At 42.1% G+C, this 27940-nt stretch overlaps 2 protein-coding genes across 15 annotated transcripts in view; one reads left to right on the plus strand and one right to left on the minus strand.

The window, feature by feature from the left end:
• The window catches only part of LOC138761396 (inner centromere protein), an 81235-nt gene extending 74836 nt beyond the window's left edge, over positions 1–6399 (plus strand). For 9 of the 11 annotated variants that reach the window (XR_011356297.1, XR_011356299.1, XR_011356305.1 and 6 more), the window contains 2 exons: positions 3796–3975; positions 4794–6034. The gene's annotated coding sequence lies outside the window, so the exon portion shown is untranslated. The other 2 variants (XR_011356298.1, XM_069933423.1) reach the window with 2 other exon arrangements.
• ccdc117 (coiled-coil domain containing 117) overlaps positions 1–27940 on the minus strand; it is a 54251-nt gene that overhangs the window by 2480 nt on the left and 23831 nt on the right. For all 4 annotated transcript variants that reach the window (XM_069933427.1, XM_069933426.1, XM_069933424.1 and 1 more), the window contains exons 3-5: positions 15746–15799; positions 4909–5163; positions 2926–3069 (exon numbers count right to left, since the gene is read on the minus strand). In XM_069933427.1, the coding sequence (XP_069789528.1) occupies positions 2926–3069; positions 4909–5163; positions 15746–15799 (453 nt within the window). The remainder of the gene's footprint in view (positions 1–2925; positions 3070–4908; positions 5164–15745; positions 15800–27940) is intronic.

A 27940-nucleotide genomic window follows, 5' to 3' on the forward strand; every position in this document is an offset into this window, starting at 1 on the left:
CTCAGTTCCACGCTCCTATCTAATAATCTCTAAAAAAAAATCCTATTGTACCTGCACCCAACACTCTGTGTGGAACAACTTACCTCTTACATCCCCCCCTGTACTTACCACCAAGCACCTTAAAACTATGCCCCAATTGTGTTAGCCATTTCAGTCTGGGGAAAAAGCCTCTGACCATCCACATGATCAATTACTCTCATCATCTTATACACCTTTATCAGGCCACCCTTCATCCTCTGTTGTTCATAGCACAAGGGAGTGGAGGACCAGGTGCCAAAAAGGTCAATTTGTGTGTTCCCCAAGAGGAAACCATGGCTAAACTGGAAGGTCTTAGAACTACTGAAGGTTCAGAACTAAGACGTTCAAGTCAGGGAACCCAGCACTATGCAAGAAATCCAGATAGGACTTCTGCAAAGTCATCAGAAATTCCAAGAGGCAAAATCGAACCAAACTCAAGTCCCAGGTAAATGTCAGATACCAGATGACTGTGGCAGGGCACGCATGCCATCATGAGCTATAAAGTGAAACTGGACAGCAGAGCAAACCACAACACATCCCTCTCCAACAACCCCAATGCATTGTGTACTTCTTCAAACTGCAGGCAGGTGAGCAGTGGCACACACCACTTCACCTTCAGGTACATCTGCACCCACAGTCACCACTGCAAGGTCACATCAGCCTTCCTGAGAGTGAACCTACAGAAAGCAATTGGCCCAGACTGGGTCATCTACTTCAAACCTGCGCAGTCCAGCTGGCAGGAGCAATCACAGACATCTTCAACCCCTCTCTGCTAAAGGTAGAAGTAGCCACCAACTTCAAGGGTGCTTTAGTCCCAGTGCCAACTGTAGTGACCGACCCATATAACTACTGACACCCACTGTTCTTAAGTGCTTTGAGAGGTTGATCATGGCTCAGACTACCTCTAGCCCACTCCAATTTGCAATAGGTCCAAGGCAGACACCATATTTCTGGCCCTAAACTCAGCATCAGGAAGATGGTGTATTGACAATGAACGTATTCAATGACTGTGGTTTTTCCATTAACATAACAGTGCCAAATAAACTCATCCCCAATCTGTGGCATTAGTATCCCCCTCTGCACTGGATCCATGACTTCTCGACCTGCAATCCTTAACATTCCGTAAGTAACGCAAGACTGCGTACCAATTCCCCTACTACATTCTCTGCACACCAATGACTGTGTGGCCAAACTCCATAGATAAATTCATGGCCTGATGTCAGACAAAAAAGTGAAGTGGTGAATCCAGGCTCAATTTTAACATTTAAGAAAAATTTAGATAGGTACATAGATGAGAGGGGTATGGACTGGGTGCAGAATTGCAAGAATAATAGTACGGCACAGACTAGATGGGCCAAAAGACTACATGCTGTAGTGTTCTATGGCTCTAACAAAAGGGAGATAGGGAGACTAGTGGCTTGGTGCCAGGACAACCTCTCCCTCGATGTCAGGCATCCAGAAGATGTGTGGAGCTCACTGCCCTTTTCGCATCAAGTGCTGAGCTGGAGACAGTCGATAGCATTAACTTCTTCAGACTAAACATTTCCAGCAACCTGCCTTGGCTGAGAAAATCCAGCAGCACCTCTACTTCCTCAGAAGCCCAAGGAAATATGGCACGTCCCATCCCTGAATCATTTATTACAGGTGCACCATTCAAAGCATCTTGTGAGAGTGTATCCCTGGGTGATATTGGAACTGCACCACCCCAGATGGCAAGAAACTATAGAGTAGGGGTCTCCAAATTGGTCAATAGTGACCCCTGGGGGTTAATGGGACTATCCAAGGGGCTGAATAAATGCCTGGGAGGTTGAAAGGGGGTCGACTGAACTTTTGGTGTCAAAAGCAAGGGCATATCTACAAAAGAAAAGTGCATTGGTAGGAGTGGCCAACTTCTTGCAGACCTGGCATTCGTGGTGAACTTCTTACGAGAGCTGACCTTAGTGGCTGCCATGATGTATTTAGCTTCAGCCGTCTAATAAGTTGAGAGCGAATGGGAGGACGAGAAATGGTGAAGGGCCAGCACCATCAACCGCCCACCCGCCCCCCAAACAACATACAAAGAACACTTCGATGCCAGGGGCGTCGATGAGGGATCAAGGACTCCATGAAGGGGTCAATGATCTAAAAGGTTTGGGGGGCCCCTGCTGTAGAGGGGTGTGATCGCATCTCAGACCATCCTGCACACCATACTCCCCTCCATCGACTCTATCCATACATCCTGCTGCCTTAGGAAAGCAACCAACATATCAAAACATTCATCCCACCTGGCCACACTCTCTTCACCCTCCTCCCGTCAGGAAGAAGATTCACAAGTGTGAGATGACACACCACTAGATTCAAGGCCACTTTCTTTCCTTCAGTTAGCAGATTCCCAAATGAGCCCCATACTGGTAAAATAATGTTGCCTTCACTCTCTACTGAGTTATGGTTCTCTGTAGCTCTGCACTCTATACAGTGTTTTACTCATCATTCTACATATGGGTTGACAAGATGGACTACTCACAAAACAAACTTTTTCATTGTATCTTGAACCATATCATGCACCATAACAATAGTCACTATACCAAAAATAACTAATTAGCAATAATTGGGACTACACGATTACAAACTCATTTCACCCACCCCTCACACCAACAGACTGTGTACATTCCTGATCAATGTACATCGTTGTGGACATGGCAAATATTCCGATTTGAACATTGTGCTGCTTTTCAGTCCACAGGAGCTTACATTCTACAACTCCACCTTGTATTTCCAAAAAAATAAATAGCATGAATCAACAATGAATCAAACTGATCACTTACAACATTCAAATAAAGAGAAAAAAAAATGAAAAAATATCAATTGTATAATTCATCTTCCAGACATGTAAATATGGTGTGGTGAAAAAATGTATATCGTACTTACAGGGATTCCATTATTGTATGAGGCAAAACTTCTTCCAGTCCATGTCTCAGTTCTTCTCGGAGAGAGTCAGACAAAACCAGCACTGGCATATCTGAAATCTCCACCTCATCAACTTCTGGATCTTCTTCATCTCTCCCAACCAGCCTGCGGAATGGATATCACATTCAAATATACAATGAGTACACAACAAATTCATCCACACCTTCCTGTAGTTCAACCCATCATCTCAAGGAAATGGAATCCTAAGAGACCAGAGCAGAAACAGGTTATTCAGCCCATTTAATCATAAGCTGATCTATTTGCCCTCTCAGCCCCACTTGTCTGGCCTTCTCCCTTAACCTTTGATGCCCTGGCTAATCAAGAATGTATCAATCTCTGTCTTAAATATACCTAATGACCTGGCCTCCACAACTGCCTGTGGCCTAGTCACATTGCCAAGGATAATTCACAACTGAAATTATCAGTCCTATTTTCTCCAAAGTGATTCCACAGATTCACCTCCCCCTGGTTAAAGGAATTCCTCCACATGTTCTAAACAGATGCCCTTCGATTCTTTAGTTGTGCTGCCTCGACCTAGACTCTCCCACCTTGGGAAACAACCTTTCTACATCTGCTCTGTCCATACCTTTCAACATTCAAAATGTTTCAATGAGATCCTCCCCCTCCCTTCATTCTCCAAAATTCCAACAATCCAAGAACATCCTAATAATTAAGTACCAAATATTTAATTTCTTTTTCTGGTTCAACAAGTCTTTAATGCGCTTATTAAATTGAAATGGCTAATATTTTGAAGACTGGAAAATTTGCAGATGGGATATTGACAACGTCAAATTCCGTAAGTGCAGGAATTGTTTGCTTCTGGCCCTCCAGGTTTATCATCTTCTTCCTATCCCTCAAAAGTAAAATATATTTGGACTCTTCCTGATGTTGGTTTCAAAGTGTGACATCAAAATTAACACCAGATGAAGCCACTATTAACTGAACTGATGCAAGAGCCAGCATTTCAAATATTGGTCAATTCACTCACCAACGCACCCTCATCACCAAAGAGTGAGTATTGTCTTCACCCTACTGTTAATCAATCACGTTTACCTAGCAAAAGATTTCATGAATGCAATTCAGAAGCTTAACAGAACTCAAGTGATTGTCTTTTTATAACTGTTGCTGTTTAGAGGGTGGCAGAGGCCAGAGGTTACCAAATGCAGGTGCCTAACCTTTTATCCTGGATCATTGGGACCAGACACCTGCTGTTGTTCGGAATCATTTTAAAATTGCAGTCCCTTTTAGCAATACAACAGTCCCTTATAGTCCCTTTAAAAAAAAAAATCACTCAAAACAGGGGGAGCAGGGTGTTAAATGAATTCAGATAAAGACCATAATATCACTAGCATTTTTTGTATTTTAAAGTAAAACTTCCAAAATAAAACTGGCTCAGATCCCCATCCCCAACCTCTCTTACTTTCAGTGGAAAGGTGACTCTTGGCCCCGAGGACTCGGTGGGGGAGAAGCAGGCGGTGGCTGGCTTAATGCGGGAGCAATGGCCGCCTTCCTTACCCATAATCCTCACACGCAACTGGAACCGCTCTGGCAGAGTGGTTCCAGCTGCATGGGGAATTATGGGTAAGGAAGATGGCCACTGCTCCTGCATCGAGCCGTCAGCAGCATTGCACCACTGCGTTGGGAGTTAGATGGGGGGGGGGGGGCACGGGGATGACTGACAGGCAACCAATGGACAGTGGGGGGCTAGGAGTGAGGCGGTCAGGCGTTTTCATTTCCAAGAAAGGTGTTGATTTTTAGAGGTTGGCAGTGTATGGAATTCCGGATAAATGGCTCAGCACCTGTACAAGTTCTAATTTTCTCACAAGCAGGAATACAACCATACCCACTGTGAACAGAATGGATTGAAGAGAAAGGCTCTGGCCCTCAACATCCCTCCAAACTCTCCAGTAGAACACAGAAACTGGATGTACCGATTCCACCTACCGACTTTTGATCTCCTTCAGCCTTTCCAGTCCGATTTGGTTTGGATCAGTTGTCACATCCAAGCAGGTCTCTTTGTTCTCCACCACTCTAAATTCCTGTGAGGGAGAGTCAGCCTGCCAGGAAGTGGAGGCAACATCACGCACTCCATTTCCTTGGGGGTATGGAATGCAAGGCCAAGAGGTGCACGAAATGTCTTCTGAAGTTACCAGGGAATGCAGCATCTTCTCAGTTAAACGTTTCTTTTGAGCAGGAGCTCTGTGAGAGAATTCCGCAAAATACCATTAGGATATAACATTTAAAGAAACACTATTTCTACTGTCTATGACTATATAAAATTATTAATTTCCATGGAAACCAAGATAATCTTTAGGAAGATTTTTTTTAAAACCTAGATTTACACGTCCTTAAAAGGTACATATGGAGGCTCTGGACTGAAACAAGGATGGTCACAGAGGACACCTTTAGGACAAAATTATCTTATACCCATGACTTTGAACAACAAAATTTTGGATGCCTGGTATCATAAGGGGATACAACGGCTGGAAGGTTGTTATGATAAAGGACTATTCATGTCATTTGAACAGCTGAAGAAGAAATATAACTTGTTGAAAATACATTTTTTGCTACCTCCAGTTACAACCCATTTTGGACCCTGAAATGACTACTGGGACTCGCTGAAAAGGAGAAACTGCTCCATGCAGGAAATGTATAAAAGTTTATTTCTAGAATGCATTTTTATTGATGGGTGAGAGCCCAAAGACAGATTTGCACAAATCCAAGGTGAGATGGGAGTCAGATTTAGACACAACAGTTGACGAACAACTCTGGTCAGATCTATTTCAGGGAAGTATCTATCAATGCTAGATACAGATTGGTCCATTATAATTTTCTCCATCAACCGTACCTCACCCCACAGAAATTACACCAATATAAACCCGAATAATCTGAGATGTTTTTTTAGGTGTGGTATAGAGGTTGGTTACTTCTTACATTCTACCTGGCTCTGCACGAAGGTGAGGCCCTTCTAGTATGACACCCAAACCAAGATTACAGGAGTCACCTCCCAGTAGACTCAGAGTTTTGTCTTTTGGAGAACTTTACCTTGTAACTAATTATTAAATTAAATTCACAGATATTGCCTTGTGTGGCCAGGAAGTGCATAGCAGTAACACAGAAGTCCAACTTCCATCTACTCATGGATAGGTGGTCTTCAGAGATGGATAGCTGCATCCCACTTGAAAAGGTTACATACAATCTCAGGAGGGGATAGAACACCTTCATAAAAATCTGGAAGCCTTATTTAGGGCACATAGGTCCTTCAATGACGCCAATGCAGGGTTACAATAACTACTGCCTAGCCTGTAGACCTTTGTAAAGATTTTAACACTGTGGTATTATGAGGTCTCCATATGTTTCACTGACAATAGGATGTTTTATTTAGTTTCTTTTTCTTCATTCTTTCTTGGTTTAATAGGACCTATAGAGGGGAGGGGGTGGAGGGAGGGGTTCTCTTGATGTTTTGTATTTGGTATGATTGTTGATTATTAAATATATTTAAAATGATAAATAAAATATTATAAAAAAGGTGCATGTCATTCAGTTAAGCCAGAATTAAATTCGCAAAGCTGGAGAAACTCAGCTGGTCAGTGTCCTTTATACAGCAAATGCTTGAGTCCTTCATCAAGGTAAGGAAATCTGCCAGCAGGGATCCAAATAATGGTCACAAAGGCAGGAGGTAACTGGTGGAGAAGGGAGCGAGGGAACAGCAGCAAGCAAGGGGAGGAGGGATGGCTAGGTGAATAGAGAGGGAATGGGGTGGAAAGCTGGGGGGGGGGGTGGGGAGAGAAGGGAAGGGAGGGGGAATAGAGAGTAGGTTAGCAGAAACTAGAGAAGTCAATGTTAAAGCCATCCGGCTGGAGAATGCCCAGGCAGAAAATCAGGTGTTGTTCCTCCAATTTACAGGTAGCCTGCCAACACTTTTCCATATCTTTATGAAGGGCTCAAGCCCAAAATGTAGTTATGTATTTTTATCTTTGCTATATAAAGGACATTATTTGACCTGCTGACTTTCATGTTTTACTTCTAGGACATGATTAATCTCCGTTTAGTGTAGTCCAATAAAATAATGATCCCTTCATCTACATATGGCAGTTAATTAATCACTGACAGAGCAGTGGGAACATTGCAACTCGCCTCCATTCCTTTGGGCTACAAAGAGGGGAAAGAAAGAATGGCCCTACTTCCAAATAAGTTAGTCTTTTACACATTCTGGTTAGACTATAGTGACCATAATGACAAGAAAAGTAGGGGGGGGAGAGAAAAAGACCAGAAAAGCACAATTACTTCAGAGCAGCAGTATGCACTCAAAAGGATTTTTTTGGCAAAATGTCCCAGCTATACATGATGTGCAATAACATTCAATCAAGATCTTAAACAAGTCTGTTTAATCAGACAATCCCAAAATGGCACATTAGGATGGAAGTAAAGCCAAATTTAAACTTCCCATTCTCTCATTTAATGACCAGGCTGGAAAATGTCTGTTAAAGTCAGGAAATATCATGAACCTGCCCAATGGAAAAAGAGATTGAAATGTTTCTCTTACTGAAATACTGCTTTGAGACATGAATGGTAACTCAACATTTCCCGGGTACAGGGTTTGAGAATGGAACATACAAGACAGGATAGAGGATATAAAAGAGGCATTTGTCATTGCTGGTTAAAACATACAAATCATGAGGAAAAAATATTGGAAGAACAAAGCACAAAAAGCAGAAAAGAAGTACATGTTAGAACGCTGAACTGAGGGAGACAGAAACAAATTTGTTGATTTATTTCTGATATATGGGTTTTACAGCAGGGAAATTTGGCTCAAGTTATCCATTCTGGTAAAGTCCATTCCAGTCACTCAGCGACTCTGAAGGGATTTTTTTTTTGCTTCCCTTTCGTACTATAAGGGGTGTTAGGAAACACTAATCACCACTCTATGTCTACCTTTCAAAAGGCAGAGACAATTTTGAGTAATATTACAGGTTTTGTACTATTACATGACAAATTCATCTACCAGAGCTTGTCCCATTTGCCTGCATTCAATCCTTATCAATCTAAATCTTACTTATCCGTGAACCTGACTAAATGTCTTCAATGTTACAACTGTGCCTGCTCTACACTTGCGCTAGTAGCTCATTCCATGGACCCACCACCCTCTGGGTGAAATGGGAGCCTCTCAGGTCCTTTTCAAACTTTTCCATCTCATTTTACACTGATATCCTCTAGATTTAGATTCCCCTGTCCCTGGGAAAAGAATATCCAGTAGCAAGCTCAGCAAAAAAAGTTGGGGTTGTAGCGTTCGTGCTACACAAGCGTGGAAAGAATGACGTGCACATCAAAATCTTGGAAAGTGAGACTGGTTTATTGGTATAGGTGTCGCGCTTATATGGGCCCACCGTCATCGGAGCGCTCGCCTGGGATTGGCCGGTGTTCCCACCAGAGTTCCCCATCTTCCTGCTGTGCAGGAGATCACCTGGGCTAATGTGTCACCCCCCCCCCCCCCCCCCCCACAACCACAGGTCCACGTGGTCACAGTGTTTGCTGGCTGCTACGCGACCCCTCCCCCCAGAACCAGCGATCGGGCCATTGTCAATTGCCTTGGGCGGTCTACCCGTGGCGCAGGGGAGGATTGGAGTCTGGCTTATTACAGTTCAGATAAGCCAGTTTCAGGCGGTCGATGGTAAAAGTCTCTTCCTTACCACTGATGTTGAGGACAAAGGTGGAGCTGTTATCCCTGACAACCCCTGTAGGGCTCCTCAAAGGGTCGATGTAGGGGCGGCCGGTGTATGCCCCTTCTCACAAATTCACTGACAAGTCTTTTAAGTCCCTGTGGGCGTAAAGTTTGGGCTGGCTGGGTGGTAGGGGTTGCTGTGGGACCAGGGACCCAAGTTTTCGCCGCAAGCTCTTGAGCATTGCCATGGGGTCTTCTGGGCGTTTATTGGGGGCTAGGAACTCCCCAGGAATAATTAAAGGTATTGAGGTCCTCCTTCAGCATGGTACAAACCCCCAACAGGACCCAAGGTAGTTTATCCATCCAGTTGGGACCTCTGAGCCAGGCCATCAAGGCTGCCTTGAGGTGCCTGTGGAAGTGCTCCACCAACCCATTGGCCTGAGGGTGATAGGTCATGGTGTGGTGGAGCTGTGTCCCCAGGAAGTTAGCCAGCATTGCCCAGAGATGAATTGTGCCCCCTGTCCGAGGTTAGGTGCTCTGGGTCCCCGAATCTGGACACCCATGTGTTGATGAGTGCCCTGGCGCAGGTTTCTGTGGTGGTATTAGCCAGCAGGACTGCGTCGGGCCACCTCGTGGAGCAGTCAACCATGGTCAAGAGGTGTCTTGCCCTACAGAAAACAGGTAACAGCCCCACTATGGCTGAACCTGCACTGCACTGGTTCAAAGGTCTGTGGGCGCTCTTGTATGAACTTACACTTTGGAAGACTGCCAGTTTGTGCAGGTTTTGGCTCATTGGCTGATCTGCTTATGAAGGCTGTGCTCCACAAAACTGCTAGCCACCATTTTGACTGTGGCTCGAATTGCGGGGTGCACCAGGTTGTGGATGGGGTCGAAAATGCCTCCATACAGCTGGAACAATGGGGCAGGGCTGGTGATAGAGACATCACACAGTAGTGTCAGGTTACCTGGACTAACAGGGTGCCTGCTACCGAGACCAGAGATGGCTGTCCTATACGCAGGGATCTCGGGGTTCTGATGCTGTGCTTTGGCAAGGGCCACGTAGTCGACCCCCTGAGTCAGGGCGTGTACTGACTTGATCGCAGGGCATGACAGAGCGTTGGCTACCATGTTGCTTTCCCCCCCTCCCCCGATGTGCAGTATCCTGTGGTAAATTTGGACATGTAGGTTAAGGGTCTGTTGTCAGGCTGACCATGGGTCCAATACCTTATGGAAGGTGAAGGTCAACAGATTGTGATCGGAGATAACCTTAAACTGCCGGCCTTCCAAAAAGTAAGCCGTGGTAAAAGTTTATCATACCGGCGAACTCCTGTAATCCTTTTACAGTATGTGGCTTAGCAAAGTGCTGGACCGCCTCGACCTTCTCAGGGACGGGTGTCACCCCGTGTCTGCTTTATCCTGTGACCCAGGAAGTCAATTATGTCCAGGCCGAATTGGTACTTCACGAGGTTGATCATTAGCATGAACTCACTCAACCGGGTGCACAGCTGTCTCAGGGTCTTTGCAGCTGGCAATGAGGATATCGTCCAAATAGATGAACACAAATGGGAGGTCCCGCCCTACTGCGACAATCAGTCACTGAGAAGTTTGTGCTGCATTCTTTAGACTGAAGGACATGCGGAGAAATTCAAACAAGCCAAAGGGGCATCGAAAGCAGTCTCTTAGGGTCTCTGCCTGACAAAGGGATGTATCAACTTTTATACACTTGAGTAAACACGGTGGGCTAAAGGATTACATCATTATTCTAAATACAAGGCAAATTAACATTACATATAAGTAATGCTACATATAAGGCAAGTCACACCCCTTGTACACCCCTCCCCATATCAAGGTTGAAAGAACACGGAGTAACAATTATTCCACATTCAGCAAAAATACACGTTCCTTATATTGTATTGCCTGCATTCCAAAGCCATTTGTTGGTGCCTCTCGAAGATCGTACCAGTCTGTTACCCACTCGCGGTGCCCCCCTTAATCTTTCCAGCATTCAGCTTCCATTTTGTGTTTTAATTCACTTTAATACTTTTGAATTATTTTTAATATTCACTTTAATATTACACCTTCTGCCTGTCATTCCTCACAAACTCACTATATACTACATCAACCTTCTCACCAAATGCTCTATTCTCTGCCTGTTCATTCTGGTTCCCATCCCCCTACCAAACTAGTTTAAACTCTCCCACAGCAGCACTAGCAAACCTTCCACCACACTATTCGCCCCCCTCCAATTCAGATGCAAACTATCCTGTTGGTACAGGCTTGGAAGAGAGCCCAATGACCCACAAATCTGCAGCACTCCCTCATGCACCATCTCTTCTGTCATAATATGCTGCATTATCCTCCGATTTCTAACCTCTCTAGCCCATGGGATGGATAGCAATCCAGAGGTCACAGCCCTAGAGATCCTGTCAAAGGAGGAAAAACCCAACACCCAACCCCAACCAACCATTTTCCCTTGCAACCGCTTCAACCATGTCTGCCTGTCCCGCATCGGACTTGTCAGCCACAAATGAGCCTGCAGCTGACGTGGACATTACCCCTCCATAAATCTTCATCTGCGAAGCCAAGCCAAAGAGAGAGAAAGAAGAATTACCTGAACTCCTTGCAGCCCTAAATAGACCATGACATCTGGCTGCTCACCTTCCCTCCTGAGAATGCCGTTAACTTGATTGGAGTTATCCTGGACCCTTGCACCTGGGAGGCAACATACTATCCAGGATTCTCGACTTCTTCCACAGAACCTCTTATTTGCTCCCTTAAGGAGTCTCCTATCACTACAGCTTGCAACCTCTCCCAAACTTTGTGCTTGTGATCTGACCGCTGTGGCTGTTGAGGGGAATGGCTACAGGGGCACTCCTGCACTGACTGCCTGTTCCCTTTCCCTTTTCTGTCACCCAGCTACCTCCTTCCTGCCTCCAAGTGTGAATGGATTCCTGTAACTCCTATCAACCCCTCAACCTCCCAAATGATCTGGAGTTCATTCAACTCCCGAACACAGTCTATTAGGAGCTGCAGCTGGATGCACTTTTCACAAACGAAGTTGTCAGGGATACCATTGGCTTCCCTGATGACCCACATTGTGTCTATGAAATAGAGAAAAAGAAATAAAAAGCCTGCCCTTACCAGTGCCTTCTTGAACCCTTTTTATTCTTCAATAGGGTTGTCCTTATGACAGCTCCTGCACCACCAAGGCTTCTCACCAAGGCCTCAATTCCCCACTCTAACTCTGTCCCACTTCCACGATGGCCGGTCTGCTTACACCCCTCATCTATTTAAACAAGCCTGTTCTTGTACTCTCTTGCTCCTACTCCCGTTGGCTGGAAAAGATTCCTCTTAAATGCTTCAAGCACCACCCCTGGCAGTCTGTTCCAGGCACCTACCACTTCATGTAAAACTTGTCCAGCACATCCACTTAAAAATGTCTCTCTTCACTTTAAATGCATGTCCTCTAGTTTGTGACATTTTTATATTAGGGAAAAAAAGATTCTATTAATGCCACATAATTTTTATAAACTTCTTATCAGGTTACCCCCCTCTCCAACCAGAATTGGTCTAACCAAATTATTATACAGCTGCACCGGGACTTGCATTGCCTGCTCTTATACTCAATGCCCCTTCCAATGAAGGCAAGTATGTCATATGCCTTCTTTACCACTGCAATATCAACCTGTTAATTTTAATTCCACACAACATGTCAACTATTTTAATTCCACACATCGTTCCCACACTGCTGAACCAAGGCTACCTGCAAATTGTGGAGGGACACCGAATATTTCATCCGGGCACTTTTCAAACATCAATTTCTCCAGCCTCTGTTAAAACCCCCTCTTTCCTAATGCCTCAGTCTCCCTTCTTCCAGCTCCCCAGCCCTTTTCCTCTCCAATCAGAGAGCCATCCCTACACCCATCAATATTCAGCTTTTTTCTCTATTGTGGAAACTTTATCTGCAGTGAGTGGTGGGCATGTGGATCAAGCTGCCGGCAGAATTGGTAAACAGAGCTCAATTTTGACATTTAAGAAAAATTTTGACAGGTACATGGATGGGAGGGGTATGGTCCAGATGCAGGTCAGTGGCTGAAAAGCCTGTTTCTGTGTAGTACAGATGTTCAGGACATTGGTGAGGCCCCATTTGGAGTATTGTGTTCAGTTATGTTCACTGTGCTATAGGAAAGATGTCATCAAGTTGGAGAGGATGGAGATAATATTTATGAGCATGTTAACAGCACTCGGGTGTTTGGGGAGGGGGGGGAAGAGCAATAGGGAGAGGTTGAGCACGATTGGAGTATGAGCGGTCATCTCATAGAGGTATTCAAAGATCGAGAGGCATAGATTGGGTGAATGGAGTCATTTGCCCAAAGTAAAAGTGGGGGGGCGAGGGGTTGGGGGGGGGAAGAAAAAATTCTGTAACTAGAGCACACAATTTTAAAGTGAGTAAGACATGGGGGAAGAAAGATTTTACAGGAACGAGAGTGGTAACTTTTGTTTTGCGGAGTGTGGTGGGACACTTTAGGGCTTGTTTCAATGCTGCATGACCATGACTATAAATTAAGCAGATAATTTAACCGTGGGCTGCATGATTACAGCATCAGCGACCCTGGTCCGAATCGGTGCTGTCTGTAAGGAGTTTGTACATTCTCTCTGTGTCTGCACGAGTTTCCTCTGGGTGCTTCCCTTTCCACCTACCCTCCAAAATGTACCGGGGTTGTCGGTCAATTGGGCGGCACGCAATTGTAGGCCAAAAGGGCCTGTTACCATGCTGTATGTCTAAATTTAAACTCTGTTTTTCCACATCTTCCACACCATGTCATCCTGATACCAGTGTGTTCAGTGGGACAGTGTCACAGCCCTCTTATCTGGCAGCAATTATGACACCATTTGCCTTTACATTCTGGTTAATATTTTGTGCCAAATAACCTGCAAATCAAGGGAGGTTACACCTTCCATTACTAATAGCAACCTACCTACCCAATATTCAAAACTTCACTTGTCTGACTCAATGTCAATTGGTCCCAATTTCCATCCTAGCATTTTACTCGGGTCCAAAAGAATGTCACCAAACAAAATGTAGTACAGTAATCTCAAATTCTTAATTCAAGTCATAGATTTGAATTTCAAATCAAGAAACTGCATTAATGTCATTGATGCAATCAATGTCTTCACAGTATTTGTTAGTAACTAATTCCATGAAGTATGCTTTTTTAAAATTTACAGTACGGTAGAAGCCGATTCCAGCCATTTAAACCCGTGCTGCCCATTACACCCAAATTAACCTACAACCCTGTTTGTTTTGGAGGATGGAAGAAACCAGAACACCCAGGGGAAACCCCATGCAGACATGGGGAGAACGTACAAACTCCTTTGAGAGAGCGTCAGATTGGAATCTGGGTCGCTGACACTGTAAAATCGTTACTCTAAGTGCTATACTAACCGTGCCACACATGCAACCCAAACATGTCACAAACCACTATATTTGCCCTTCCATTAATGGAGAAATAGCAAATGATCCCCTAAAAAATTTTTTTTAAGGTAATAGTACTCATGTGGCTTTTTGCTCTTGAACAACTCCCCATAAGCAAGCAATGATACAACAGCAACAGGATGATGCCAATTAAAGCAAACAGTTACACAAAAGGCATTGAGCCAGAAACTAAATGCTATAATAATGCCTTTGCCTTGATATTAATATTTCATAAAATATAGAGCAATTAAATGCTATTCCTTTGCCCCATTATATCCCCACAGCTTCCAACTCACTTTAATTCTATCTTATTGGATGGCTTAAATGTAGAGAGAAAACAATTTCTGAATCTTTTATTGCGCAGAGTTAAGCTGTTGATCAAAAGGTCCCACATGGGAAGTTAGTCAGGAAGGTTCAGACGCTAGGTATTCAAGGTGAAGTAATGAACTGGATTCGACAAATACTGGTCAGGAGAAGCCAGACAGAAGTGATGGATGACTGCTTCTCAGACTGGAAGTCTGTGACTGCTGGTGTGCCTCAAGGATCGGTACTGGGACCATTTTTGTTTGTCATCAATATCAATGATCTGGATGACAATGCGGTCAATTGGATTAGTAAATTTGCAGATGACACTAAGATTAGAGGTGTTGTGAACTGCGCAAAAGGTTTTCAAAGCTTGCAGAGGGATCTGGACCAGTTGGTAAAGTGGGCTGAAAAATAACAAATGGAATTTAATGCAGACAAGTGCGAGGTGTTGCATTTTGGAAGGACAAACCAAGAGAAGATTTGGGAATACAATTTGCTGAAAGTGGTGTCATGTGAATAGGCTTGTCAAGAAAGCTTTTGACATATTGGCCATCATAAATCAAAGTATTGAGTACAAGAGTTGGGATGTTATGCTAAAATTGTATAAGGCATTAGTGAGGTCAATTTTGGAGTGTTGTATGCAGTTTTGGTCACATAACTATAGGAAAGATATCAATAAGCTAGAAAGAGTGCAGTGAAGATTTACTAGCATATTGCCTGGACTTCAGGGACTGAGTTACAGGGTAAGATTAAACAGGTTAGGACTTCATTCCCTAAAGTGTAGAAGAACAAGGGGTGATTTGATAGAAATCTTTAAAATTATGAGGGGGATAGACAGAATAAATGTCGATGGGCTTTTTCCATTGAGGGTGGTTGAGATTCAAACAAGAGGACATGGTTTGAGGGTGAAAGGGGAAAGGTTTGGGGGAATATGAGGGGGAACTTCACTCAGAGAGTGGTGGAAGTGTGGAACGAGCTTCCAGCTGAAGTGGTAGATGCGGACTCTATTTTAATATTTATGGGAAATTCCGACAGGTATATGGATGGGTGAGGTATGGAGGGCTGTGGACTGAGTGCAAGTCAGAGGGACTAAGCAAGAAAAAGCAATTTGGCACAGATTAAAGTGGCCCATTTCTGTGCTCTCATTGTTCTATGATTCTATGGTTTAAAGGTCCTGGATGAACACAGTAATGACTACAGGATAAGATCAATAATCCAGCATTAATAATGAAAAAACAGAACAGATTTAATGGCAAATGGAACTTCAAACATGCCATTTCAGCAATCTTTGCCCAAAATTCCGTAACATTACAACATAGTCTCACAATTTTACTCACTCATCTTCCTCTTGCTCTCGTTTGTGCTTCCTTCTGGAACAAAACTCATTCCTCCTTTTTTGAAAGGAAAAATCCATGAGTTGATAGAGAAAATCTGCACAATTATTCATTAGATCAACATTTTTGACTTGCTTTCAGATTAAAAATTACACCAAATTCATTCTACCTGCTTAAGAGAGTGATTTTTCTATAAAACTGTAAAGTGATATTGTAGAATACTTTTAGACTCCAAAGAGCCATTGGTGATTGAAGCCCTGAAGTTCCTCAAAAACTTAGTTTTCAGATTCAAGCATGTCGCTTTCCTTTGAAAGCATAAACACACTGAAGATTTCAAGACTAATTAGACACACACTATTTTTAAATGGTGCATCATATCTGCAATGAGTACTTTCATAACCCAAGGAGCACTGCATACAAAATCAACAAGCAACAAAGACAGAGGTAAGTATTGTCACATAACGCTATCCCACTGACATCATAAAGAGTGTCAAACAGAGTCATGGACCCTAGTGACTTAGTAATGTTCAGAGTCTGCAGGTTACAACATTTTGTGTTTAAATATTACCTTCTGTGGTCACTGTAGGAAAAAAGGTTTGAGGGTGGAATGGTGGTTAAGTGTTCAGACAAGCAGCGCAAAAGGGCTGGATGAACTGAACTGAGAAAATTAGGTACTTTGTTGTGAAACTTCAGTAAATTCAGATTAAAAGAGTAATGATGCCCATAAAACCAGCAGATTGTCATATAAAGTCACCCAGTTCACCAGTAATTTACTGAAGAACTATTTATCAGGTGATCAGTTGTTGTCCAGTAACTCATCCATGATGGAACTACTCTTTATGGGAGGAAACGAAGGATGCCATCCCATTCCCATAATTCCTCTGCTGCACCATTCCCAGGATGAGGCCTTCCATCCAGGACATCTGACTTCCTCATTTTTTAAATAAATGGGGTTCCCCCTTACTGACCATATCTCCCTCATTTCTCATACTTCTGCCCTTACCCCACATTTCCCCCCCCCCAGAGAGGACAGAGTCACTCTAGTCAACACTTTCCATCACATCAGACTCTGCATGCATCATATTATCCTCCCACACATCCACCAACATCAGTGTAATCCCACAACCAATCACGTTGTCATATTAACTTTTCACAGGGATAATTCTCTACGACTTCTGCTCTTCCCTCCCCAGCCACCTCCCTGGGCACTTCCTAATATATCCAGAAGGAAATGCAGAACTGGTCCCTAAATCTCCCCACTCACTACCATTCAGGGTCACAAGCAGGACTTCCAGGGGAGACAGAGCTTTATCTGCACATCATCCAACCTAATCTGGCATTTGGCATGCTTTGTATAGCTTTCTCTATATCAATGAGACCAAAAGAAGATTGATTGGGTAACCACTTCACCGAACACCCATGCCCTGTTTATGCGTCTAAACTGGAGCTGCCTGTACCCAATCATTTTAATTCCCCTAACCACTGCTATAACAAAATGTCTGATCTTGATGTCATCAATTATCAGGGCGAGCCTAAACGTAAACTCGAGGAACAACACACAATTTTCCTTCTGAATCAACTTTAAATTTTCACATTTTAGGTAGCCCATCCCAATTAGATTCCACTGTTTCCATCTCTTCTTTCCCTACTCTTGCACGTATATTTTTTCTATCTCTAACTTTTCTTTTTCCACCTGCCTTACTAATGCCTTTTTTCCTCTACCTGCTTTTCCACTCTTTCTACCTCCTACACCTTCTGTCCTCTATCCTCTTACCTCTGGACCGCTCCCCCCATTCTTTCCCTTGATATGTGTAATTTCAGTATTCTATCTTGCTTTGATCGAGGGTTCAGACCCGAAACATGAATTGACTATTTTTACCCATGGATGCTGACTGAGTTCCTCCACCAATTCTTTTTCTACCTAAAATTCCAACATCTGCAGCTTTTGTTTCCCTACCATTCTTACCGTTTAGACTTTATGTGACTTCAGACCAATAGCAATGTAGTTGACTCTTCAAATATCCACTGAGATGATTATTTGTTTGGGAACAATTAGAGAAGGACAACTAACACCAGCTCTGCCAATGTCTACATGTTGAAAAAAACCATTCTGAAGGTAATTTTTGTTCTCAGCCACATTCTTCTCAGTTCAATGATAACCATAATCATATAACCATTTACAGAGCGGAAACAGGCCATGTCGGCCTTTCGAGTCCACACCGGTTCACTTGAACAACTCCACTAGCTCAATCCTCTCGCTCTCCGCCAATATCCCTCCAACCCCCTCACCTCCATGTACACATCCAACCTTCTCTTAAATGACAGAAGGGACCCTGCCACAATTATCTCATTCGGAAGAACACTCCACCCTGCCACCAACCCCCAAGTGAAGAAGCATCCTCCAACATCCCTCCCAAAGTCTTGCCCTCCCACCCCCAACTCAAAATTTTAATGATAACCAAATGAATTGCTCCAAGCAAGGGGGTATGTAAAGTTTCTATGTGGAGGGGCTGGAGTGATCAGAATTTGTTCTTCAGATACCTTACACAAATCTTACTCTCCAATCCACCTTTATTGGCATGAGCCACTTTAGTCATCTCTTTCATCCAAAAAGGTCCTTCATTCTACCCCCAAAAGATTCTTTTATTTAGCATTTTTCTTGCTCCAGATATCACCCCCCCCCTCCCCCATCTACTTTGAAATTCTCCAAAGCACAATACACACTGGCAGCCCCCTTGGAACTATGCACATTTTTTCATATCAGTAGTGATTTTTTTTAGAATGTTTAGATCACCTTAGGGAAGCAGTGAAATCACTGTGGTAATACAAGTGTGCCATGTTCAGGTGAGAACTAACTTAGGACATGGCCTCTCCAGCTAAAGAAAAAACAAAATACTTAACAGTAAATTCCCATTCTTAATCAAAAGGCAAAAAAATGCCAAAAATAAATAAGAAATATTAAAGTTTAAAATTGGCACCCCTAATAAAATAAAGCAATCTCAAGCAACCAGCAAATTTACTCATCTGGCATCTACCTACCTCCATAGGTGCCAGATAGCAGGGATTTTACTGTATCAGGATTCACGGATGTAAGAACCACACTTTGAAGTATCTGAGGACCAGTGACATTGTTAGAAGGGAAGTCATTAAAATAGGAATTGACACTGTGACATTGTAAATAACTCCAGGCATTGAAATGAGGAACATAATTTATATAATACTTCTGATCAAGGGTTGTTGATCTGAAATATTTTTCTATTTCTCTTCCTACTGCTGAAGCCTGACCTGCTAAGTATTTTCAGCATTTTTTGTTTTTGTACAACAATTGAAGGAAAAGATGCAGCAGACGTTAATTTAAATACTCATTCTTACAAATCAGAGTAGAAGCTGATCACAAATTATTCTGCAAATACAAAAGAAATGGGATCAGAAACAAGGACTGGTATCCAACCCTCTGCAGAGGAGAAAGGACATTTTGAATTCAATGCAAGATTCAACAGGAACATTCAACTCAATTGAAAACTCAATGCTACATCAGAGGCCTTTGCTGGTTTGAGAAGAGGTTGATTAGAAGCCCTCCACATACTGATAATTATTGAAGTAACCACAAAACACCATGATTAGAAAACAAACCAGATCAATTCAATGCGGACATTAAAGTACAGTAAAATCTCCACTATCCAGCACCTATGGAGATTGTGGATGTTGGAAACTTGAATTTTCTGGTTGACTGAGACTCACACTTAAAATGCCTAACCAATACACCTGATAAAAAATACACTATTTAAAAGACAAAAGACAGTGCAAAATGTAAAGTATTTTTTAACTCAGTTTTGTAGTCTTTAATTAAGTAAAGTTCACTTTAATTAAGTAATTCCCAACTTACAAAATTTAAATTCAAACCCGGTCGCTGGTGCTGTAACAGAGTTGCAGTAGTCGCTATGCTAACTGTGCCATGATCATAATTACATCCCTTTCCCTTTCCCCACCCCCACCCCCAACCACCAAGTTTACACATAAAGCCTTACCAATATACCTAATACTAAGAAAGACATAGATTCTTACTAGGCAGGGATAGGAAAACACTTTGGAAGAATTACCCCAGTGGCAAGCTGCATCGACCAGCTCTTCATTCTAGCTTCCTGGTCAAATCCTTGGCACAATCCGGTCACGCCCTTGACGAAACCAGACTCACTCCCATACCAGAGTCCCGGTCAGATACTTGGCACACCTTCCTCACAATGACAACACACCTCCTTGCAAGTATCCCAGTCAGGCTGTCACAAAACCTGACTCACCTATATACCACTGTCCCGGTCAGACCCTCGGCAGATCTTCCTTGCACTGACAATCCAACTCATCTCCACGCCAGTGTCCTGGTCAGACCCTCAATGAAAGCCACCTTATCCCTATGCTAGTGTTCCAGTCAGGCCCTTAATGCACCTTCTCCGCGCTGACAACTCGACTTACATAGAAACATAGAAGATAGGAGCAGGAGTAGGTAATTCAATCCTTCAAGCCTGCTCCGCCATTCAACGAGATCATGGCTGATCTTAAAGTTCAGTACCCCGTCCCCGCCTTCTCTCCGTAACCTTTAATACCCTTATACTGAAGAAATAGATCTAATTCCCTCTTAAATATATTTAATGAACCTGCCTCTACTGCCCTCTGTGGCAATGAATTCCACAGATTCACCACCCTCTGGGTAAAGAAATTCCTCCTCATCTCGGTCCTAAATGGTTTGCCTATTATCCTCAAACCATGGCCCCGGGTTCTGGATTTTCCCATCATTGGAATCATCCCATCTGCATCCATTCTGTCCAGTCCTGCCAGAATTTTATGTCTCTATGAGATCCCCTCTCAATCTTCTAAACTCCGCGAGGACAATACCAATTTGCGCAATCTTTCCTCATAAGTCATTCCTGCCATTCCAGGTATCAGCATGGTGAATCGCCTCTGTACTCCATCCATTGCAAGAACATCCTTCCTTAGATAAGGTGACCAAAACTGCACACAATACTCCAGGTGTGGACTCACCAAGGTCCTGTACAGCTGCAGTAAGGTATCCTTATTCCTATACTCAAACCCTCTTGATATGAAGGCCAACATACCATTTGCCTTTTTAACCGCCTGCTATACCTGCATGCTCGCCTTCAGTGACTGGTGCACAAGAACCCCTAGGTCTCTCTGCACTTCCCCATCTCCCAATCTATTGTCATTCAAATAGTAATTTGCCCTCCGGATTGTATTACCAAAGTGGATAACCTCACATTTATCCACATTGTAGTGCATTTGCCATGTATCTGCCCAGTCCCCCAATTTATCCAAATCACACTGGAGCTTCCTGACCCCCTCTTCAGTGCAAACAACCCCTCCTAGCTTAGTGTCATCTGCAAATTTGGAGATATTACATCTAATCCCCTCATCCAGATCATTAATGTAAATTGTGAACAGCTGGGGTCCCACAAGTGTCCTGATCAGACCCTCTTCGAAAACTGACTCACTTCTATGCCAGTGTCCCGGTCAGGCCTTCGACGAAACCCAACTTACCTCCATGCCAGTGTCCTGATCAGGCCCTAGGTGCACCTTCTTTGTGCTGACAATCCAACTCACCTCCATGCCAGTGTCCCAATCAGACCTTCGGCATATCTTTCTTTAAATTTGAATCCCAGACACTGGCACTGTAACAACATTGCACTATGCTGTCGTCATAATTAAACCCACCTTGCCCAAGTTTACAAATAAAGCTTTACTAATATACTTAATACGAATAAAGAAAGACTTGCCCGGCAGCAATAGGGAGACATTTGGGAGAGTAACCCCAGTGGCATCGGTCGACTCTTCATCCTGGGTGGCGCCATTTTATTCAAATGGCTGCTGTGGGCAGGGCATGACAGGGGGCACACCGCTGGCTAAATGTTTGGTCTCAATGAGCTACTTTGGAGAACATTTACAGTTTTAAAGTTTAGTTGAAACTTGTATTTAAAAATCTACTTATTCTCTAAAAAAAAATTATTTATTTCCTCAACATTTTTTGCCAGTTGTTTGAATTTCTGGATGATTGAATGCCAGATAAAAGGGATTTTACTGTATCTGGTGTTGTAGATAGTAAAAAGATTGCAGCAGGATCTTGATTGTTAAGCAGAAGAGTTGATGGAATTTAATTCAAGAAATGTGAGGTGTATTTTGACAGGTTCAATGTGGATAGGACCTGTACAGTGAATGATAAGGAGCTGGAGTGTTGTAGTACACTGGGATCTAGGAGTACAGTTAAATTGGCTTGAGGTGGGCTGAAAGGGATACCAGGCATCGGAACCAGGATGGGAGAGGGTGCTGAAGGGTTTCTAATTGAATTGGAGGTTGGGATCTGGAGCTCAGGTTTCCAACAGTTTGGTCTCTGTATGGCTGCAGAAGCACTCGAAATGAATCCATGGATACTCAATGACTCTGGGGTAAACTCTCTTTGGCTTCTCTTTCTCTGACTTAAGAGTCGCTTCGGGCAATGTCTGCCGATGGCGAATTTGTCTGCCTTACAGCAGGCAAAAGCAATTTTGTGTAAATGTTATTTACATCAAATGTTATTTGATGACAATAAATTAAATCTTGAAATAGTACCTTGAAAATGGTAGCACAGGTATATAGGGTGATCAAAAAGACTTTTTCTATATCAGCCTTCATCAATCATAGAGTAAGAATGAAAGTTGGGAGGGCTATTTGACATTCTAAATTGGAGAAAGAACAATTTAGAGGAAATGAGAAAGGATCTAAAAAAATGTGGATTGGGACAGATTGTTTTCTGGCAAGAATGTGCTTGGTAGGTAGAAAGCCTTCAGAGCTGAAACTTTAAGAGTACAGTTTGTATGTTCCTGTTAGGATTAAAGGCAAAGTTAACAGGTAGAGGAAACCTTGGATTTCAAGGAATGTTGGGGAGCTGGTTAAGAGACAGCGCAGTTGGTGCTGTGGTTAGCCCAATGCCTTTACAGCGCCAGCGATCAGGACCTGGGTTAAAATCCTGTGCTGTCTGTAAGGAGTTTGTACATTCTCCCAGTGTCTGCACAAGCTTTTCCTGGGGACTCTGGTTTCCTCCCACCATTCGAAACATACTGGAGATGTAGGATAATTGGGTGTAAATTGGGCAGCACAGACTCATGGGCCAAAATGACCATTTACCTTGCTGTATGTCTAAGATTAAATTTTTTTTAATGTGTATAGAAGGTATAGACAATAAGGAGCAAATGAGGTACTTAAGGAGCATAAAAAATGCAAAAAAAGTAGGAAGGCTAAAAAAACGACACGAGGTTGCTTTGGCAGACAATGTGAGAGAAAATCCTAAGGGCTTCTACAGGTATATTCAGAGCAAAAGGATAGTAAGGGACAAAAGTAGTTCTCTTGAAGATCAGAGTGGTCAGCTATGTATGGAGCAAAATAAGATGTGGGAGATCTTAAATGGGTTTTTGCATTTATGTTTACTCAGGAAACTGGCTGTCTACAGAAGTGAGGCAAACAAGCAGTAGGGTCATGGAGGTGCTAGCTGTCTTAAAGCAAATGTAGTGGATAGATCCCCAGGGTCTGCAAGGTATTCCATCAGACCTTGAGGGAAGCTAGTATAGAAATTGCAAGGATCCTAGAAGATATATTTAACATGTCCTTAGCCAAGGGTGAGGTACCAGAGGATTGGAGGGTACATATTCTGTTGTTTAATAAAGGTTATAAAAATAATATGGGAAATTATAGGCCAATGAGTCAGATGTCAGTGAAGGACAAGTTATTGGAATGTGTTCTCAGAGATTGGATATACAGGGACTGATTACGTATAGTCAACATGGATCTGAATGAGGTAGGTCACATTTAAACGAGTTTTTTTGAGGAGGTTGATGAAGGCTGTGAATGTTGTTTATACAGACTTTAGTAAGGAGTATGACAAGTCCTGCATAGTAGGTTAGTGAGAAAGGTTCAGTCACTTGGTGTTCATGGTAAGGTAGTTAATTGATTACACATTGGCTTGACAGGAGGCCTGTGATTAGTGTGTGCTTCAAGGATCAGTGCTGGGTCCATTGTTATTTGTCATCTATATCAATGATCAGAAAACAATGATGTGGTAAATTGGATCAACAAGTTTGCAGATGACACAAAGATCGGAGGTGTAGTGGACAGCAAGCAAGGCTTTCAAAGCTTACAGACGGACCAGCTGGAAAAATAGGCTTCAAAATGGCAGATGGAATTTAATGAAGAAAAATGTGAGGTGTTGCACTTTGGAAGGACAAACATGGCAAACAGCAGGGCACTGATGAGTGCATTAGAACAGAGGAATCTGAGAATACAGATACACAAATCCCTGAAAGTGATGCCACAGGTATATAGGCTTGTAAAGGAGTTTTTGGCATATTGGCCTTCATAAATCAACGTATTGAGTACAGTAGTTGGGATGTTATAGTGAAGTTGTACAAGGCATTGGTAAGGCCAAATTTGGAGTGTGCAGTTTTGGTTACGTAAGGAAGGATCGCAATAAGATTGCTAGAGTGCAGAGGAGATTTATAAGGATGGTGCAGGGCTTGAAGAACTCCCTGGAGTGTGGAAGAATTAGGAGATTTGACAGAGGTATACAAAATCATGAGTGGTATAGATAGATTAAATGCAAATAGGCATTTTGCACTGATGCTAGGAGAGATAAAAACTGGAGGACATGGGTTAAGAATGAAAGTGGAAAAGTTTAAAAGGAACATTCTCGGGAACTCTGTCATGCAGTGAGTGATGCGAGTGGAACGAGCTGCCAGCTGAATGGGTAAATACAGGCTCAATACTGACATTTAAGCAAAATTTGGACATGGAGAGAGCCTCCATAATATCTGGGACAAAGACACTTTTTAATTTTTATTTGTCCCTGTGCTCCACAATATTAAATTTGTAACACCTGTGCAACATGATGTTTGGGACATTTGGGCTCACAAGTGTTTGAGAACTGAAATATGTTCAATTACTTCATTGGTGGGGAGGAGTCACGTGATGGAGTAGTGGCCGGTCAGAGAATTCCAGCCCTCTCCCGCAAAGTTAAAAAAACACACAAAGCACAAAGGTACAAGATTAAAATTTATAATAAAGTAAAAATAAAGGTGAGAAGAAAATGGCAGCGAAGAGAGAAAAGTCAAAAACAACGGGAAGAAAAGAGGAAGAAAGAATGTCGGAAGAAGAAGGTGAAAGCCATACCTGTCCGAAGAGGCCCACCGCAGAGAGAGAAACCCGCTCCCGCAGGTCAGTGGAAGTCCCGGGCTCGGGACTACAAAAATGGCTCGCAGAGACGAGTAAAAGTGCGCAACCGCGCATGAAAAAAACACACTGATGGGAGGGGGGAGCAGCTGCGGAGTCGATCTCCACAGCTGAGAAAGACACCTGCAGCACAGCAGCAGGTGCAGTACACAGACAATAACGACAACAAGAAAGAAGAGGGTAAAAAGAAAACAAGGAAACAACAGATGGTCAATCCAGAGGAAGAAGAAGAACAGAAAGAAATGGAAGAAGAGAAAGGCAAGACAATGGATGTATCTTTTTTAAAAAATATGGAATCAGTGAAAGAATGGCAATTACAAGAATTTAATGAGATAAAAAGAAGAATTAAGAATGCAGAAGAAAAAATGAATAAAATAGAAATGGCCATGTCAGAGATAGGAAAAAGAGTGGAAAATATGGAAGAACGAGAAACAATTGTAGAAATGGAAGTAGAGGAATTAAAAGAGAAATTAGAAGAATCTAATAAAAAAGTTAAAGAGACACATGAGCTGTTAGCTCAGAAGATAGATATAATAGAAAACTATAATAGAAGAAATAATATAAAGATAGTGGGCCTTAAGGAAGATGAAGAAGGCAAGAATATGAGAGAATTTATAAAAGATTGGATCCCCAGGGTCCTGGGAAGACCAGAATTACAGGAAGAAATGGAAATAAAGAGGGCACATAGATCTTTAGCCCCGAAACCACAACCGCAGCAAAAACCAAGATCCATTTTAGTAAAATTCTTAAGATATACAACAAGAGAAAATATATTGGAGAAAGCAATGAAGAAAGTAAGAGAAGACAAAAAGCCACTGGAATATAAAGGACAAAAAATTTTTTTCTATCCACACATAAGTTTTGAACTCCTGAAGAAGAGGAAGGAGTTCAATACAGCAAAAACGATCTTATGGAAAAAAGGATATAAATTAATGTTAAAGTACCCAGCGGTACTTAAAATAGTTATTCCAGGGCAACAAAACAGACTATTCTCGGATCCAGAGGAAGCAAGGAAATTTGCAGAACTACAAAACAAGCAGAGAGATGAAGACATGTAATGAGAGTAAAAATGACCACGAACTATATGTATGTGTGTAAAGGGGTGTATGTGTGTATATATATAGTGTGTATACATGAATGTAACCGTATTTAGAGGAAAATATATAGAGTATAGACAAGAATTAATAAGGGAGGGAAAGGGAATAGAGGGAATAAGGAGGGAATTAAAAGAGTGACCTTTGTTACATATGAAAATTGAAATCTTTTCTGGGGGGGGCTGGGTGGGGAGGAGTTACGGTCACTGCAAAATCAGTTGACGTTTGCGAGTGAATTCGCAAATCCAAATGGAGAGGGGAGATGTGGTTGCCCGACAAGGGATAAAGGGCAACTCAGGAGGGGGAGGGGAGAATGGGGTTAAAGAAGTTTTAAATAGGAGAATAAGGAAAATGTTTGATGTTTTAGAAATGTTGTCTTATAAAGTGTTCAAAACAAGAAAGCAGAAATGGATAAGAAGGAAAGGTGATGATGGAGAAATGGAAAGGGAAGATAAACAAAGTATGAAATGGCTACGCTGAACTATATGACTTTAAATATTAACGGAATACATAACCAAATTAAAAGGAAGAAACTGCTAAATTTACTGAAAAAAGAAAAAATTGATATAGCATTTGTGCAAGAAACACATTTAACTGAATTGGAGGACAAGAAATTAAAGAGAGATTGGGTAGGACACGTAACAGCAGCGTCGTATAATTCAAAAGCAAGAGGAGTAGCTATATTAATTAGTAAAAATGTGCCAATTAAAATAGAAGAGGAAATAATAGATCCAGCAGGGAGATATGTAATGATAAAATGTCAGATATATTCAGAGTTTTGGAATCTACTCAATGTATATTCACCTAACGAAGAAGATCAAAAGTTTATACAAGATATTTTTTTGAAGATAGCAGATACGCAAGGGAACATATTAATAGGAGGGGATTTCAACCTGAATTTGGATTCAAATATGGACAAAACTGGGAAAAAAATTAACAGAAAGAACAAAGTAACCAAATTTATAATTAAATCGATGGAAGAAATGCAACTTTTGCATATATGGAGGAAACAACACCCAATGGACCACAGCTTTTTTAATTACAAGCCTTGTTTACTTTTCACCTCATAACACAATTTTATCATGTTTTTTATGCAGTCAGTAGGAGAGAAACAAAACTTGACTTTTTCCACAGAGAAAGGGGCCCATGAGCAAGATGGAGTAAGAAAAACAGAATATAAAGCTAGAATATCATCGGACCATTCACCCTTAATATTGACAATAGAGTTAGAGGACATCCCTCCAAGAATGTATAGATGGAGATTAAACTCCATGCCACTTAAAAGGCAGGATTTTAGAGAATTCATTGAAAGACAAATTAAAATGTATTTTGAAATAAATATGGAATCAGTGAAAGATAAGTTTATACTATGGTATGCAATGAAAGCGTTCATTAGAGGGCAAATAATAAGTTATGTAACCAAGATGAAGAAGGACTATAATCAGGAAACAGAGCAGTTGGAAAGGGAAATAGTAAATATACAAAAAGAATTAGCAATGAAGGAAGATACAACTAAAAGAAGAGAATTGGCAGATAAAAAAATAAAATATGAAACACTACAAACATATAAGGTGGAGAAGAACATAATGAAGACAAAACAGAAATATTATGAACTAGGGGGAAAAATGCACAAAATTCTAGCATGGCAGCTTAAGACAGAACAAGCTAAGAAAATGGTATTGGCATCAAGGAAAAACGACAAACAAATCACATATAATCCAAAGGAGATCAAGGAAAACTTGAGAGAATTCTTTGAACAATTATACCAAACTGAAAACGAAGGGAAAGAAGGGAAAATAGATGAATTTTTAACTAAAATTGAACTACCAAAATTACAAAT

Source organism: Narcine bancroftii, chromosome 4, assembly GCF_036971445.1.
Source record: "Narcine bancroftii isolate sNarBan1 chromosome 4, sNarBan1.hap1, whole genome shotgun sequence".
In the NCBI taxonomy this organism is placed as follows: Eukaryota; Metazoa; Chordata; class Chondrichthyes; order Torpediniformes; family Narcinidae; genus Narcine; species Narcine bancroftii.